Source organism: Pelobates fuscus, chromosome 3 (assembly GCF_036172605.1).
Source record: "Pelobates fuscus isolate aPelFus1 chromosome 3, aPelFus1.pri, whole genome shotgun sequence".
Taxonomy (NCBI): Eukaryota; Metazoa; Chordata; class Amphibia; order Anura; family Pelobatidae; genus Pelobates; species Pelobates fuscus.
The window spans coordinates 360,427,922-360,447,103 of NC_086319.1; the positions used below are offsets into that span (position 1 = coordinate 360,427,922).

A 19,182-nucleotide genomic window follows, 5' to 3' on the forward strand; every position below is an offset into this window, starting at 1 on the left:
TGTGATTGGTTGTTTTATACCTCCCTGTGGGCGGGCCTGTATTTGTAACAACTGCAATAAAAACCAGGCTGGGTGTGCCAGCACCTGAGATTCTGCTTGACCCTCAAACCGATGTGTCGTCTCGTTTTTGGGGGAATTGGATTGTATGCTGACTGCCAGGAGTGTAAGCGGATTGTATGCTTTTCCTGTTCGGTTGATTCCAGGGTTCGTGTCTTTCCAGTTCGGGAGTTTCCAGAATTCGTACAGTTTGCAGTTCAGGAGATTGGTGCTTGCAGTAGCTGCTGGTCTAGGAAAAAGGGGATTATCGCCTAAACGATTTTTATCCCCTTTTGAGCAAAACAGTCCATTAAAGATACCTTTTGGAGGATCTCCGCCACAGCATTGCAACTGTTATAAGACTCTACCGAGAGGAGCAATCAGGGATCTCTGCCCGACTTCACAATGTGGAACTCACTTCCGTTACCCACGATGATCAAATCTCTAACTTGGAGCAGGTGGTTCAGGCTATGCAAATATGCGTTATTCTTTTGAGCATATTACGAAATTACTCATTTAGTTTGCAAACTCGCTATAGACTACAAATACTTTAACATACAAATAGGACTGCATTCAGATGCTCTCTATTTAACTTAATTTTTAATAATTAGTCCCTTAAGGTTTTCCCTTGATGTCAGGCGCACATATATATTGTAGGTGTTTAAATATTCTATCGATGTCGCTCCGCTCTGTAGTACTTCTTACCATACGCAAGCAGGTGTAGCAGTTTGGATACATGTAGGCATTATGTCTTTTGCTACTCCTCTTGGGATCTCTACTTCCGCTCATTCTGTTCTGTGATTGGCTTCAATACACGTGGCTACTTGAGTAGCGTGAGGATAAAGACGAAGCTTGGTGATGCTCATTTCTGTTTTCCTTTAAGAAGGTGTTGTTAAACACCGAAACGCATCGGGCTTCCATTATTTTATGACGTTATTTCTTTATTCCACTTTGTTTAGTTTTTCACTTTATGGGAAGCCTAAATAACACTTGTTATTCTTTATACTTTCTCTACCTCTTTCAGAGAGGTCTATCTATATTGGTTATGAAGGTACATGCTTCTGTTACCGTGTACTTTATTCCATCTTTGCCAAGGTATTTAACAGGGTATTTTATCTACTGATATGTATACATCTCTTTAGCACTTAGAGAAGCCCATTAGCTTACTGAAGTAGGTAGTTCTGGACTTAATATTCCTATTGGACCATCTGTCATCATATTTTTTTTATTTTTGGACTGTAATGGACTGTTATATATCACCTACCATTCTACATAATTTTCATCAATTGAATGTAACACTCTTTCTATGATAGGAGTGAGCTATTTAACGTTTAGTTTTTTAGATTATTGTACACCTACTTCCTTGCAAGTATATTTCGGCTCAGTCTGTAGGAGAAGATTTCAGTTGTTTGTTTACAGTGTGTATGTGTGTTGCATATTATTATTATTATGTGTGTCACTTAATAAAGCGTATATTGTTTATTTTTTAGTCTTATTATTCCCTGCCCTTACAATGTTTCCATCTATGGGTAGGGCACGTATATTATTTTTCCTTTTGTGTTTTTATATAGCTTTGCCTATTAGAGTCACCCTCTTTGTTTGGGATAGACTGCACCGCTTCTTTATACAGCCTGACACAATTGTCTTTTCTCCTGCTGTGTCTAGCCTTTCATATATATATATATATATATATATATATATATAAAAAATCAAAAAATTACCGGCACTCATGGACTTCTTTCATCCGATTTATTTTAGGTGAATATAGTCAGGTCGACATTTCAGCTCCCGATCGGAGCTTTCATCAGGACACCAAAGACATATTACATGACATAAAACAAACATATATAGGACATAAGAAACACATCAACCAATAGACACTGACCTTATCAGCTGTATTCTGTTCATCCTGATGTTCGGCGTGCACTCAGCGCTATTGCGCATGTCTGCCATCGGTGTGAACTTCCGCGTCATGTGGTCGGGAGGCCGGGTCTACGTCCGGGTAGCGTCACAGTATCTTAGCAACCGCTGATACATTCAGCTAAGGTTGCTACTGTGTTTCCAGCCACCGTCAGGAGAGCTCTCCCTTCTGAAATAGAGCCAGCCCCTCGGTGACATCGGGTTCGACCATTCCGATCGTTAGTGCTTGCCGAAAATCCTGATGAACTAAAGAACTATCAAATCGTACATGTTAATATTAATATCTGAGTACAGTCAATTATACATATCTTCTGATTATACAATAAAAAACAATTGTCCTCCACAGTAATAACTAATAATCAAAAAAATGATAATGACATAAATATGTAACCAATAACGTGAAAACTCTGTGAATACACAAAAGATATATAAAAAATATATATATATATATATATATATATATATATATATATGTGAAAACATGTGTCTATTATGTCAAAAGTGAATGCAAATACATATGCATAACCATTAGGGTACTTATGTAATATAGTGTTTCTAAATAATGTATAAACAGTATTTACGCATGTGACATATTATAGAGGAATATTCCCTTATTGATCAATGGTGGTATATTGAAAAAGATATATGAGACGTAAATATACATCAATAAGTGTATTAGTGTATTATATGTGCCAAAACATTATTAATCTGCCCCTAGAGGACAGTCAGGTGAAAAAGGAAAGAGTATATAACAGGATATGTGAATTTCAGACACTCTGGATTAAGATATGTAGATAGTTTTAGGTGAGTGTCTATAGTTGTAGCCATCAACATTATTGAGTGCATTTAATCTTTTTAAAAAAAAATTCAGATTATCCAAAGAATCTTTTTTTCTAAAAAATGTTTTCAATTTAAAAAATATTTTTTTAAAAGGAACTATTTCTACAGCTCACTCCCAAGAGTGACTCTCGAAAATGCTCCTTCTTTCCATATAATTGAATAGAGAGGACATGTATATATATCTCCAAGAGGGGACTACTATTTAACACAAAAGTAGAAGATTAATTTATAAAAAAGAGATAAATTAACATTTTTCGTTGAGACCTTTAGGAGAAATGGTATCAAGTTCCATTATCCAGTAGGTTTCTCTTTGTAAGAGAAGTCTCCCTCTATCCCCACCTCTAGCTGCCATAGGCACATGGTCAAATGCCACACAGCGTAAAGCAGAGAGTGGATGTTGTTTTTCCAAGAAATGTCGGGCCACAGGTTTGTCCAACTTGCCATCACGATAGGCAAGTCGGATACTCGATCTGTGGCCCCTAATCCTCTCGCACAGTGCTGTTTCTGTCTTTCCTATATAACTCAGTCCACAGGGACATGTGAGTTTATATATAACAAATTCTGTGCGACAATGTATTCTGTGGGCAATTTTATAGATTTTACCAGTATGAGGATGAGAAAGTGTCTTCATACCAACCCAGGCCCCAAACCACTTCCAGTGGAATGTGGAATTATACAGATTTGGCCGTACGCTGAGACTTAAGGATTATTTTAATAAAAATCAGAAAAATACAAGCAACCAGACCTCTGAACCAAGAACACAATTTTTTCGAAAGCCTAGTCAATTTGATCCCCCAACAACTCAACCTACGATCAAGACTTTTTTGTCTACCATCATGAATGAGACGAAGGGTGTATTAAAGGAACATAAACCACAATACTGGAATTTTACAAAAGAACAACATAAATTAGTACGTCGTCTATCATCGGATCCAACGATCGTAATCCGCCCTGCAGATAAGGGAGGGGGGATAGTGGTTCTGAACTATTCTGATTATGCAGAAGAAATCCCAAAACAACTGTCTGTGCAAACAACTTACCAACTTCTAGACAAGGACCCAACTAGTGCCATTGCTCAGAAGATTGAAGAGGTTCTATCGTTCGGATTGAGAGCGGGTTACATTGAAATGGATCTCTTTGGATATCTACAGAAAAAAGCTCCACGTACACCGATATTGTACACGTTGCCCAAGATCCACAAAAATCCAACTACCCCTCCAGGCAGACCTATTGTGTCTGCTATAGACGGCATTTTAGAACCCATAGCTAAGTATCTTGACCATTTATTCAAACTACCGGTCACTGCCATACCTACGTGCATTAAGGATACCAATAGCCTGATAACAGATCTTAAACAAATTAAAGAATTTGATGGGGTATTAATAACAATGGACGTCAACAGTTTGTACACGGTGATTCCACACCAAGAGAGCATTGAAGCTATGAGACAACTATTATCAACATCTACACAGTATTGTGGCCCTCCCATCGAATTTACTTTGGAACTACTATCATTGGCACTATATAATAATTATTTCAGGTTTGAGAAACAATGGTTCCTACAGGTCTCTGGTACATCTATGGGGGCAGCGATGGCCCCCATGTACGCCAATACGTTTATGTTCGACTTTGAACAAAAGTATATATTAACACAATATCGGGAGCAAATAGTTCGGTACTATCGTTTCATTGACGATATTTTAGTCCTTTGGAAGGGCACATATGAAGAAGCGAAGACATTTGTTCAATATGTCAATAATTTGCCCACACCAATAAAAGTGACTTCACACATTGATCACAAAAATGTCCAATTCCTCGATCTTGAACTATCAGTCATCGATCATCAACTAGAGTTTAAACTCTACACTAAACCGACTGATCGCAACACCATTTTACATTTTGATAGTTTCCACCCGCAACACCTTAAAAAATCCTTGCCACTGTCTCACTTCCTAAGGGTTTATAGAAACAACTCCCAGGAAGAACAACGGGAGGAACAATTGAAGATGACGTACTCCAAATTTATGAGGAGGGGATATAGGCAACCGATATTGGAGAAAGCCTTGATACAAGCAAGAGAACAATACCAGAAAGGAAGCAACCCCCGAAAAGAATTAACCAACCGGATAGTTTTTCCAATGACACTACACTCCGCAAGCAAAGAAATCGCTGAAACTGTCACTCGAAACTGGAACATTCTGCGACAAGATCCGACACTTCCGAAGGAACTGACAATCAAGCCAATGTTTTGCTATAAGAAGAATAAGAACTTAAGAGATCTATTGGTTAAAACATATCCTTTTCATTGTTATAATCCCTCTAGAAAAGAGATAGCGAATAATGGCTGTGTCAGATGTTTAGGTTGTGTGACCTGTGGGCATATAATTCCTTCTAAGACACTTTCTCATCCTCATACTGGTAAAATCTATAAATTTGCCAACAGGATACATTGTCGCACAGAATTTGTTATATATAAACTCACATGTCCCTGTGGACTGAGTTATATAGGAAAGACAGAAACAGCACTGTGCGAGAGGATTAGGGGCCACAGATCGAGTATCCGACTTGCCTATCGTGATGGCAAGTTGGACAAACCTGTGGCCCGACATTTCTTGGAAAAACAACATCCACTCTCTGCTTTACGCTGTGTGGCATTTGACCATGTGCCTATGGCAGCTAGAGGTGGGGATAGAGGGAGACTTCTCTTACAAAGAGAAACCTACTGGATAATGGAACTTGATACCATTTCTCCTAAAGGTCTCAACGAAAAATGTTCATTTATCTATTTTTTATAAATTAATCTTCTACTTTTGTGTTAAATAGTAGTCCCCTCTTGGAGATATATATACATGTCCTCTCTATTCAATTATATGGAAAGAAGGAGCATTTTCGAGAGTCACTCTTGGGAGTGAGCTGTAGAAATAGTTACTTTTAAAAAAATATTTTTTAAATTGAAAACATTTTTTAGAAAAAGAGATTCTTTGGATAATCTGATTTTTTTTTTAAAAAGATTAAATGCACTCAATAATGTTGATGGCTACAACTATAGACACTCACCTAAAACTATCTACATATCTTAATCCAGAGTGTCTGAAATTCACATATCCTGTTATATACTCTTTCCTTTTTCACCTGACTGTCCTCTAGGGGCAGATTAATAATGTTTTGGCACATATAATACACTAATACACTTATTGATGTATATTTACGTCTCATATATCTTTTTCAATATACCACCATTGATCAATAAGGGAATATTCCTATATAATATGTCACATGTGTAAATACTGTTTATACATTATTTAGAAACACTATATTACATAAGTACCCTAATGGTTATGCATATGTATTTGCATTCACTTTTGACATAATAGACACATGTTTTCATATATATATATATATATATATATTTTTTATATCTTGTGTGTATTCACAGAGTTTTCACGTCATTGTTTACATATTTATGTCATTATCATTTTTTTGATTATTAGTTATTACTGTGGAGGAAAATTGTTTTTTATTGTATAACAGAAGATATGTATAATTGACTGTACTCAGATATTAATATTAACATGTACGATTTGATAGTTCTTTAGTTCATCAGGATTTTCGGCAAGCACTAACGATCGGAATGGTAGAACCCGATGTCACCAAGGGGCTGGCTCTATTTCAGAAGGGAGAGCTCTCCTGACGGTGGCTGGAAAAACAGTAGCAACCTTAGCTGAATGTATCAGCGGTTGCTAAGATACGGTGACGCTACCCGGATGTAGACCCGGCCTCCCGACCACATGACGCGGAAGTTCACACCGATGGCAGACATGCGCAATAGCGCTAAGTGCACGCCGAACATCAGGATGAACAGAATACAGCTAATAAGGTCAGTGTCTATTGGTTGATGTGTTTCTTATGTCCTATATATGTTTGTTTTATGTCATGTAATATGTCTTTGGTGTCCTGATGAAAGCTCCGATCGGGAGCTGAAACGTCGACCTGACTATATTCACCTAAAATAAATCGGATGAAAGAAGTCTATGAGTGCCGGTAATTTTTTGATTTTTTATGAATTTGGAACTTGGCACCTGGTATCATTGTTAATACAAATACATGAATAAATGACCCCCACTCTCCTAATAGATCAATAAAACTGACCTTACTTCTCTCCTAAGAGATCAAAAAAAAAAAAAATTGACCTTACTTGCACACTCAAAGTTAGGTAAAAAAAACGATTTATTATAAAATTCAGACAAAATATAAAAGAAAGCAATAACTTAAGCATAAAATATGTCCTGTTTAAACAATCAAATGAAAGCCATAAAAAGTCCAAACCTTATTAATATGCTCGGCGTCCCGAGTCGGCAAAAATATATGGTGCTGAAAAAAGTATATAGAATAAAAGTCCTTTTGTAATCCAAGTGATGGCTTGTGATATTGGGAGTCAGACCTCTCCAGACGCGTTTCTCCGCTCCTGCGGCTTTCTCAATGGATCCAGCCGCAGGAGCGGAGAAACGCGTCTGGAGAGGTCTGACTCCCAATATCACAAGCCATCACTTGGATTACAAAAGGACTTTTATTCTATATACTTTTTTCAGCACCATATATTTTTGCTGACTCGGGACGCCGAGCATTTGAATAAGGTCTGGACTTTTTATGGCTTTCATTTGATTGTTTAAACAGGACATATTTTATGCTTAAGTTATTGCTTTCTTTTATATTTTGTCTGAATTTTATAATAAATTGTTTTTTTTTACCTAACTTTGAGTGTGCAAGTAAGGTCAATTTTTTTTTTTGATCTATTAGGAGAGAAGTAAGGTCAGTTTTATTGATCTATTAGGAGAGTAGGGGTCATTTATTCATGTATTTGCATTATATTTTATATTTTATAGGCTGTTAGGTTTCCTATTTTTTAACCCCTCTCACATTTATTTAATCAGCGCTCCACTATACACATTTTTCTGTATTTCTATTATCATTGTTAATAGTTGGAGTGCAAGAGTTTTTCAATTTGTTTATATATATATATATATATATATATATATATATATATATATGCATGCTTTTGGTTATTTGCATTTATAATTACAATTACACTAACGGGAGGGGAATTTTTCAACATCAGCAATAACAATAACTGCTGCCCTATTTCTGTGTTGATTTTGGATGAGCTTACAATTATTGCTTCCCTTACACAATCTCTTCCACCTTCTTTATTTATTATCAGCACTATATTGGATCATATCTTTGGGAGATATACACTACAGGAACTGTACTAGATAAAATAGTGAGGATTGAGACGATACTGTATCATATTTACACAGACTGATTTCTTAACACATTTATTGTAGTTAAAAATATAATAATATAATTGCCGTGAAGCTCTGTTATACACTCAGACACACCTGGAATACTGAACTTCTAAAAAGAGGAACATTAGGATAGAAAAGAGGGACAGATGCATTTAAATCCAAAATAGGTGCACTTGAGAGGTATGGTAAAGGAAAGAAAAAAGCGGCAAGAGGAATTTGAAGGGGAAACATGGGAAATCAGAAACTAAAAGTAGGAGTACAAATCAAATATGGATTTCTCATAACAAAACATGTGAAACAGAAAGTACACTGCTATTAAATGACTTCTGACATAAATGATAAGGTTACAGTAATAAGTAATAAATCAATACATAATACATAATACATAAGTAGTACATCAATATGTTCACCATCTTTAGCGTTAGGAAATATATAACATACTAACAAGCAAACCTTTTCAGAACAAGTTTTGTAAATAATTTTCAGTATTGTGACTGAAATGTCATGAGTGAATTTACACTAATTTATTACAATTACCTAATGAAGTGTAATTATTTTTTTTTCTTTTTAGGATAACCTACAAGAAACAGTTTTATCAAAGGAAAACATAATCAAAGAACTAACAGGTATTAAAATCTTCAAAATCGCATCTGTTTATCTACAAATTTAGAATAGGGACATGCATCACTTTCAATCAACTGTGTCATTCAAAAGCTTTAGCACTTGCCTCACTCTGTAGTCTGAAAAAAAGCAGGTACTTGTTTCTTCTTTCTTATACTTTACACATCTACTTCACGGGGGGCACTGATCAAACCAATCAGTGTCCTATCCCTAGGAATACTGTATTGGCCATGTCTGACAGATTTACACATGAGCAGTTGGAAGATATCTTCACTTCTACAGAGCTATGCAGGACCACACTCCTCGGCTGAGAGTGTCAGCTGAGTGAGTGCAACCAGCACAAGCCAGGTAAGTTGCCAAACCATACTAAAATTTTACGCCTTACCAAGGCTGTAGTGGTCATGGCATTTTTGGAGTATTCCTTTAATCAGTAATGGATTTATTTTACCTGATGAACAGCAGCACAGCAGTAAATTAGCGGGCCAGATACCTTTGAACATGTTTATTCATTCTTGTTCTTTATTCTCGAACAAGCATATTTATAACCTGCTAAGGTTCATTTACTAAAAGAACATGCCTTTAAAGGTGCATAAATGATAAAAGATAAAAAGAACAGTATGTACAGTATAGAAAAGTTAAACAGATTCTGTGGAGCTTGTGGCATGAAGCTGAATGCTGGGGTGATTGCTTAAAATAAATGTAACGGTTGAGTATTTCACTTTGATTGCATTAATGATGACAGGAATCTTGACCAATAAGCCTAATAATTAATAATAAGACCAATAATTCCTTTTGTGCAATGATGTCATATTCTGTACGCGTTACTTCGCGGCTGCCAGCGGACCCTGAAGGACGTGTGCATGACTGCATCAGACAAACATCCTTAGCCAATTATTATATAGTATGTATAAAGTAGACATTTGCAATTAGTTTCATTCCGAATGTACATTCGTACGAATTTCATGCCATTCGGATGCTTATGAATGTCTGAAGTGCCAAAATTCCGAGGTGACGACGTTCGGCAGTTCCAAAATACCAAACCAAATTCCATTGGTCTGAATTGCCGAAGCAGACAGATTTTTTTACTTACCCGAGTTTCCGTAACAAAACACTTTTTTTTGCCCATGCACATTCCTATGGAGGGCTCACGGGAAAAAACAAATAGATAGATGTTAGGATTATGTATGTTTGCCCCTAATAACGCATAACATGCACTTTGTTTTTACATTATAACAGATCAGCATGAGAATTTAAAGACACAACATGAAACTCTTCGTTCTGAAATGAAGCAAGTTGAAAAAGACCAGTCCAGACTACTAGAAAGGTTCTCCACTCAGTCGTAAGTTATACAATCAAAACAATATGCCTGGAAGTTGTAAAGTAGCTACAGTTACACTTTTGAATTAATTATATGTTCATTATTTAGGGTTTCTGATATAAAATGTAAGAATATTTTATTGCTTTAAATCTTTTAGTTTTTACACATTTAGACTTATAAAGATATAATTTTTTTAAGTGGACATCCAGGTACACACATACGTTAGGAGCAATGTACAGATTTGGTTACTGGTAGCTATACCAAGTTTGCTTGTATAATGCAGTTGCAAATCACTTTTGTTTCTCTTTACGCAGCCCTAACCACACCTCCCTGGCTGTGACTGACACAGCCAGCATGAAAGCAAAATGATTTAATTTTCAATCAGATGTAACTTACTTTAAAAAAAAATATCTTGGGGGGGGGGGGAAGGGGGAGGAAGCGTGTCTACCTGAGCTGAGAAAGCTGAGAAAAAACCATAAATTGATCCACCCGGGGATCTCTGACATGCAGATATCCGCAGGTCCTTTGAAAGGGCGCAGCAAGATAGTGCCTACAAGGCCTCAAGCCTCCAGCGACTCTGAGGAGCCCCCAGAGGAAGATGGCCCTACAAAATCGCGGATCCAGAGCGGAGTGTATGGGAGTGAAGAATATACAACAGAAAATATGCACAACGTGGAAGTAGGTATAGTGTACTAGCTCAAAAACACCTGTAAAGTGGTATCCCCTACACCACTTAAAACATAGAATTATACATACATAAAACAAGTGGAGCTTTTTGATTTCAGCAGGCGTTCTGTAAAAGTAAAATACATACAGAAAATAGTGCAATATGTCTATAACACAGTATATAGAAAAGGGTTAAAAGATTTGTCAAACTCACAAGCCTGGAGTCATACCCTCATATGACTCTGGTGGTATAAGCCTCTGGACCATTTGGGGGTTGTCCAGACCCTTCTTTGGCAGCGTGCTGGATGTTGAGTAATTCCTTTGGTGCCTTTCTGACTGGTTTCAAAAATAGGAGTAAGTACCCAGTGTGTCAGGATTTAAAAAAACGATTTATTCCAAAGAAATATAAAAACAAGATATATATAATAAAAAATACTTATCCCAGGTAATACTGGGTAGACTCAATAGTCTCAAGTTCAAGTAGATAGTCCAAAATGCGTTTCGCCTTCTCATAAGGCTTCCTCAGTTGGCTGTTCTGTGTTCCGTCTGTTCCAGGGGCTTTTTAAATGCCTTGTTTGCCGGTTTCACTAATTTCGTCTTTTACTTCCGGGTTTCGTCACTTCCGGTTTCGTCACTTCCGGTTTCGGCACTTCCGGTTTGCGGCCTTTTGGAACGCAACGTGCGTTCCAACATCAGTTTCGTCGTTGGACTTCCGTGTGTGGGCAATTCAACAAGCTTTATTGACATAAGGAAGTGTCCATGTGCGAGAAATACTTCATATAGGAATAATTTAAGTAGAGAAGTTCGCGAGAAATACTTCATATAGGAATAATTTAAGTAGAGAAGAGTATTATAAGTATGAATATTATATTATATGTATGAGTCCATACTGTACCAATTTTATGAATATACGAAATTCTCTACTTAAATTATTCCTATATGAAGTATTTCTCGCACATGGACACTTCCTTATGTCAATAAAGCTTGTTGAATTGCCCACACACGGAAGTCCAACAACGAAACTGATGTTGGAACGCACGTTGCGTTCCAAAAGTGCGCAAACCGGAAGTGACGGAACCGGAAGTGACGGAACCGGAAGTGACGAAACCGGAAGTGACGAAACCCGGAAGTAAAAGACAAAATTAGTGAAACCGGCAAACAAGGCATTTAAAAAGCCACTGGAACAGACGGAACACAGAACAGCCAACTGAGGAAGCCTTATGAGAAGGCGAAACGCGTTTTGGACTATCTACTTGAACTTGAGACTATTGAGTCTACCCAGTATTACCTGGGATAAGTATTTTTTATTATATATATCTTGTTTTTATATTTCTTTGGAATAAATCGTTTTTTAAATCCTGACACACTGGGTACTTACTCCTATTTTTGAAACCAGTCAGAAAGGCACCAAAGGAATTACTCAACATCCAGCACGCTGCCAAAGAAGGGTCTGGACAACCCCCAAATGGTCCAGAGGCTTATACCACCAGAGTCATATGAGGGTATGACTCCAGGCTTGTGAGTTTGACAAATCTTTTAACCCTTTTCTATATACTGTGTTATAGACATATTGCACTATTTTCTGTATGTATTTTACTTTTACAGAACGCCTGCTGAAATCTAAAAGCTCCACTTGTTTTATGTATGTATAATTCTATGGGAGTGAAGAGTCTGATTCTGATGCTTCACCCTCCAACAAATGAGACATCAAAAAATTGCTGGTGGAATTATCTGGAAGGCTGACCTGGCAGGTGTGTGCACTGAAGTGTACGGTCTAACAGCACGAGTCAGCGCAGCTGAAAATAGAGACGGGAAAAGAGAGCTCATATTTATGGAGGCCCGATCTCAGATGGAGACCATGTCACATCACATCCAGAGGCTCACGAGCACAGTTACAATGTTATAAACAAGGCACCACAAGAAAAAAGTGCAGATCTGCGGCGAGTAGGCAATGAGGCAAACCCTGCACTTTACCAACAAAGTGCCAGCAGCTGGGTGAGAGGAGAGGCAGGAGTGCCACCCATCATGTCTGCTTTCAGAACCTGGAAAGCCCTGACCGCCCCTGCAGTTGCGCCTACGGATATTATGGCCGTTACCCAAGATGTCTTTATCAAAGCGGCAATTCTGGTCCACTCAAAGAATACCCCCTCTACCATTTTGGATAACTGCTCTATCAGGGTATATGATGACCGACTCTTCACTATCCTCATGGAGAGGTGGAGGTACATGCCAATAACAAGGCAGCTGCACGAGGCTGGGATTCGATACAGATAGGGAGTGTCGGGCACCCTGGTGGTGCAGCAAGGAGACTTCTCCCTATCGATGGACAAAAACCCCACAGACTTTTTGAAAACACTTCAACTGCCCCTAGCACGGAACGCTAACACAGACTCCGCTACTGAAGACATGGAGATGGATCGAGGATGGATCTCTGAAGTGGGGACGCATCTGCTAACCCCAACGTAGGCCTGATGGAATGGCGGAAAGCTGGTGTCGCTAAGGCCCCCTAAAGGACTCTTGCCCAACTCATCTCACACAATTTCCACCAAATTTTCACCAATGTTATCCTTTTCATTTTCATCTTGTTTATTAAAGGACCACTATAGGCACCCAGACCACTTCAGCTCAATGAAGTGGTCTGGGTGCCAGGTCCCCCTAGTTTTAACCCTACAGCTGAAAACATAGCAGTTTCAGACCTGCTTCATTATGCTAAAGTTTTTTTGGTGACAAAAGTGTCCCTTTAGTCACAAGATCTTACTTAAAATATTGCATGCACTATTGGGGACCTTAGGGTTTGTTTATCAAGTATCAAAACATAGTGAATTGATAACTGAATTGATAAATCAAAGCAATAATAGATGATTTTGAAAAAAAATTGTTGCAAATCAACTATAGTCACAGTTCGACTAGTTTGAACAAAATTTTGCAATTTGTTTTTTAAGTCACTGCATTTTTAGTATTTTGTGAAAAACATACCAACCAGCATTAAAATATATGTGTCATATAATGTTCCAATAATATACCCATGTGCATTGTTGGCCAGACAGGCTGTCAATCAACCTGGTATGGTATACATTTATGCCAGGCTGACGTGACCCTTTTAGGATGGTCACAGACCAGTTTCAGGCAGACTCACCAGTGACACGAGCCAAATCCTGGCAAACCCCTTTCACCTTCCGTCCCATTTTGTATACCTCTCAATATTGGAAGATATGCTTTTACCTATCCACCATGGTTTGACACATATTGTGTATACATATTGAAGGGCAGCACAAGACAAGTGTTGCCCGGCAGTATGTAGAATTTAAAAGATGGTGCATACATATACATAGTGCAGGGCAGCTCTTTTCATGTGTTTTAATAAATATGACATAATTCTATGTGTCTCTGAAACCACACAATAACCTATTATCAAAGTGTATGTTTCTAAACATGCATTTGATCTTCATTTAAAGGACCCAATGCATGAATGTTATTAATATGATGAGAGAAATCTGTGATGAAAGAAGAGCAAAAAAATCAAGGGGAGAATCAAAGGCCACTGATAAAGCGAAAGCCACATTTATTGGGTTTATAACGGGATTACCTTCTCTTCCTGCAATTAACCAAACTAATGACAAACTCCATAACACGAGAGACAATCCAGGAGTCAGTCTGCATACAACCATAAACACAAGGATGGACCGTATTACTGACACAGGTATAGTTGAATTTCTGTAATATGTGATTAATACAAGATCATTGTGTACATGAATGGCCAGGAGAGCACCATTTATTTCCACCAAATGAATGATAGTAGCAATGTTTCAACCTTTGCTTGGTCTCCATCAAATTTAAACAGACTCTGGAAGAGTACTGATCAGAGTCGGCTCTCTAATTAGGCGGTTTAGGCGGCCGCCTAAGGCCTCACGCTGGTTGGGGCCTCGCTGCCGCCTAAACCACCTGTGGGCAGACTGTGTCAGGTCCTCGGTCACTGACCAAGGACCTGACACCAGGAAGGGGGCCCGGCGGCTTGCCCGGTATGCTGCCGCCAGCCACCGCAGACACCGGTCTGCAGCTCCGCAGTAAGCAGAGCTGCAGACCATGTGTCTCGCGAAAACCGGCCAATCAGAGCATTGCCACGGGTTACCACAGCAACGCTCTGATGGTCTTGCGAGATTACATGGTCTGCAGCTCTGCAGAGCTGCCTCAACCCCCCACACCACCCTCAGCCTCACCACCCTCCCCACCAGCCTCCCCACCACCCTCAGCCTCACCTCACCACCACCCCCAGCCTCACCACCCCACCACCCTCAGCCTCACCCCCCCCACACCACCGTCAGCCTCACCACCACCCCAGCCTCACCCCCCACACCACCCTCAGCCTCACCACCACCCTCAGCCTCACCACCCCCCATCAGCCTCACCACCACCCTCAGCCTCACAACCCCCCACCACCCCACCACCCTCAGCCTCACCTCACCACCACCCCCACCCTCACCACCCCACCACCCTCAGCCTCACAACCACCCTCAGCCTCACCACCCGCACCACCCTCAGCATCACCACCCCCAACACCCTCAGCCTCACCCCCCCACAGCCTCCTCAGCCTCACCACCCCACCACCCGTAGCCTCACCACCACCCTCAGCCTCACCACCCCCCACCACCCTTACCCTATCCACCACCCTCAGCCTCACCACCCTCATCCTCACCACACCCCACCACCCTCAGCATCATCACCCCCACGACCCTCAGCCTCACCACCCCCCACCACCCTCAGCATCACCCCCACACGACCCTCAGCATCACTACCCTCAGCATCACCCTCCCTCACCACCCTCAGCCTCACCCCCCCACCACCCTCAGCATCACCCCCTCACCACCCTCAGCATCACACCCACTCCCCTCAGCACCACCCCCTCACCACCCTCAACATCACCTCCTCACCACCCTCAGCATCACCCCCCACCACCCTCAGCATCACCACCCTCAGCATCACCTCCCCTCACCATCAACCCCCCTCCCTCAACATCAACCCCCCTCCTTTTCACATCACCCCCCCCTCCTTCTCACATCACCCCCCCTCCCTCTCACATTACCCCCCACACTCTCACATCACCCCCACTCTCAAATCACCCCCTCACTCTCACATCACCCCACCTCCTTCTAAGATCCCCCCCTCCTTCTCACTTCACCTCCCCTCACTCTCACATCACATCACCCCCTCCTTCTCACATCCCCTCTCTTCTTCTCACATTACCCCCCCTCCCTCTCACCATCACACACCTCTCCCTCTGACCATCACCCCCCTCTCCCTCTCACCATCACCCCCCCATACACACAACACACTTCAAGCAGCTACCCCATACACATACGGTCTCAGACAAAAACGCAAACATGCTCACAGAGACATACATTCACACACACAAGGATACTCTCTGTCAGACACACTCTCAGACAAAAACGCAAACATGCTCACTGAGACATACATTCACACACACAAGGATACTCTCTGTCAGACACACTCTCAGGCACATACACAGGTAGACAGTGCCTCAATGTGTGTATGTGACACTTTTGTGTTAGTGGGGCCTCATGTTTGAGTTTTGCCTAAGGCCTCATAAACTCTAGAGCCGCCTCTGGTACTGATACATTGTTTCTCTTATTAATTTGGCAGAAAAAGGTATTTCACATACAACACTTTGTTTAGAGCATCCCGGTGCAATAAAATGGGTGTGAGACAGAAGTCTTAGGGCAACCGCGGTAAAAGTAATCCACACCTCCCAACAGTTGGCGGTATGAGAGGACTTTACCAGTGATGCGTTTTGCGTCATTGGTGATGGCCATGATGGCCAGACCCACCCAGACAAGCCAGACCCACCCATTGAAGGGACATGTCAGCTTGACATCAAGCATAACTGAATAATTGAATTTGAAAGACAAATGAATAGGCACCACCAGTTCCCACACTCAAGGGCTTCAAGTAAATACATAAATAATTCTACAGAGAAGCACATATGCTGAAATGTTGATGCACACACATTTTTTCATCAGATTCATCATGATAGCATGACAATTCTCTACATAAATAAAATATGCAATATAGGCAAATGTTTAAACCACCTTAAAATTATTAAAATATGCAAATTGACGTAATCGATAATTAAAAAGCTTAAAAAGTGGCTCGGTTATTAATTAAACTGTGAATTATTAAAAATGGTTTATTTACTAAAGTGAGAATTCAAGGTGAATTTCACATTTAAGGTCAAAATTGCCAAATCTGGAAATGTCTATAATTCAGCTTTGTTTACACATTGGCTACTCTGTGCTTCAAATTGAAATTCACCTAGAATTCACTATGAATTCTCACTTTAGTAAATAAACCTAAAAAGGGAAATCAAAAATCATGAATTCCAACATTTGCCCAACATAGCAGTACTGAAAACAGAGAGAGATTTAGAGAATGTTTCCAATATGTGAAATTTACTTTACATTTCCAGCAATTCTCACTGTAGTGAATAACTTTGCAAGTCATTCATCTTGAAGCATAAATATAATTGATATTTCCATTTACGTCAACCGGCACGAAGATGCCTACGTTCAGCATTAACTCTTTAGGCTCTCATTTTGAGAAAGTGAAATTGTCCCTAATACTTGCTTATTAAACTGCATAATACTAATTATAGATAACAAATACATGCAAAAAGTTAATGCAAAAATGTGTCAAATGTTTATTTCCATTAAATATAACCATGGGTGTACCACCAAAAAGTTGACAATTCAACTCTACTTTAAAGGACCACTCTAGTGCCAGGAAAGCATACTCGTTTTCCTGGCACTAGAGTGCCCTGAGGGTGCCCCCACCCTCAGGGACCCCCTCCCGCCCGGCTCTGGAAAGGGGAAAAGGGGTAAAACTTACCTTTTTCCAGCGCTGGGCGGGGAGCTCTCCTCCTCCTCTCCGCCTCCGTTCCTCCCCGTCGGCTGAATGCGCACGCGCGGCAAGAGCTGCGCGCGCATTCAGCCGGTCACATAGGAAAGCATTCATAATGCTTTCCTATGGATGCTTGCGTGCTCTCACTGTGATTTTCACAGTGAGAATCACGCAAGCGCCTCTAGCGGCTGTCAGTGAGACAGCCACTAGAGGATTAGGGGGAAGGCTTAACTAATTGATAAACATAGCAGTTTCTCTGAAACTGCTATGTTTATAAAACAATTAGTTAACCCTAGCTGGACCTGGCACCCAGACCACTTCATTAAGCTGAAGTGGTCTGGGTGCCTAGAGTGGTCCTTTAACTCTACTCATTTGTGGTGGGGTATCACTCAGCTTCATATATGGACATTTTAATGAGGGTTAATGGCAACTAGCTTTCAAATTCTATGGGTGATCAACAATTAAATACAAACATATTAAAACCCCTAAAGGTGTAGTGTAAAAAACATAACCACTTTGTGATATTGTAATGTTTATGATGATAGTATGATGGGTGCCATTGCATGGTTCTGGGTCAAAATCATTTTGAGTGATACAACCAGACTAGTAATATAGCAGATGGTTACTAGGCTGTGGGTGATTTGGAAACCTCAGTTTTGGTTAATGAATAGAATTTATTTAGTGTATGAGTATAAAACGACTTCCATCTCACGCGATACTTCAGCAGAAAAATAAATCAACATTGTGCTCTCTCAAAATGAATCTCAAATGATATGTATTATGTGGCGTAAAAGACTCCTGTAGAGCAAATAGCAATAAGGATAGAATACAGTCTGTAAATACAATTTACTTTCTTTACAATCTTTACAATTCTTTACAATTTAGCAAAAAGATGCTTAGATGGAACAATCTCATCTTACTTGCTTACATAATGACTTCATTGATACACTCCTCGTTCATTATATACCGGTACCTCTGTAATTACAATTGTCCTCTCTTTTACAAACAAATGTGACATTCCAACTATTGGCAGGTGGCCTGGTTGCTATAGTAAAATGTTTATTGTAAACACTATTTACCGAGGGAATGTCCAGCTATATTGAATACTATCTGAGGCCAACTGGTTAATTAACATATCAAAGAGTTATAAGGTGCTTGTTTAACCCTTTACCTTAGATACGCACAGTGACCTTTTCAGTTATATGCATATACACATATAAAATTAGACTCTTGACAAATTACTCAGGAGTTAAACTGCACAAAACATTTGACCCAGAATTGAGCTAGGCTCTCACTGACGTTTGCCAACACAATATTATGTAGTTGTTATGGTGCTTAGAGTATTGAAAATATTGCCTTTTGAGCTAAATTTCCTTTTATCCAGAAAATATAGCATGCCGCAAAACCACTCTGTAATACTTTAAGTCCTTAACTTTTGCTTGTATTTATTTTTTCCTGGTATACTTGCCTTTAAATCACGACATCTCATGTTTTATTTCACAATTGTTGTTTGCAAAATTCAGTTATGTATAGGGGTGAATACTACCTCTACTGGTTACTATGCTA

The 19,182-nt window shown here is 39.8% G+C and overlaps 1 protein-coding gene across 1 annotated transcript in view; it reads left to right on the forward strand.

Moving 5' to 3' along the window:
• LOC134603367 (Golgi membrane protein 1-like) overlaps positions 1 to 19,182 on the forward strand; it is a 72,947-nt gene that overhangs the window by 23,986 nt on the left and 29,779 nt on the right. The window contains exons 4-6 of the mRNA XM_063449258.1: positions 8,671 to 8,725; positions 9,957 to 10,059; positions 14,160 to 14,404. Of these exons, the coding sequence (XP_063305328.1) occupies positions 8,671 to 8,725; positions 9,957 to 10,059; positions 14,160 to 14,404 (403 nt within the window). The remainder of the gene's footprint in view (positions 1 to 8,670; positions 8,726 to 9,956; positions 10,060 to 14,159; positions 14,405 to 19,182) is intronic.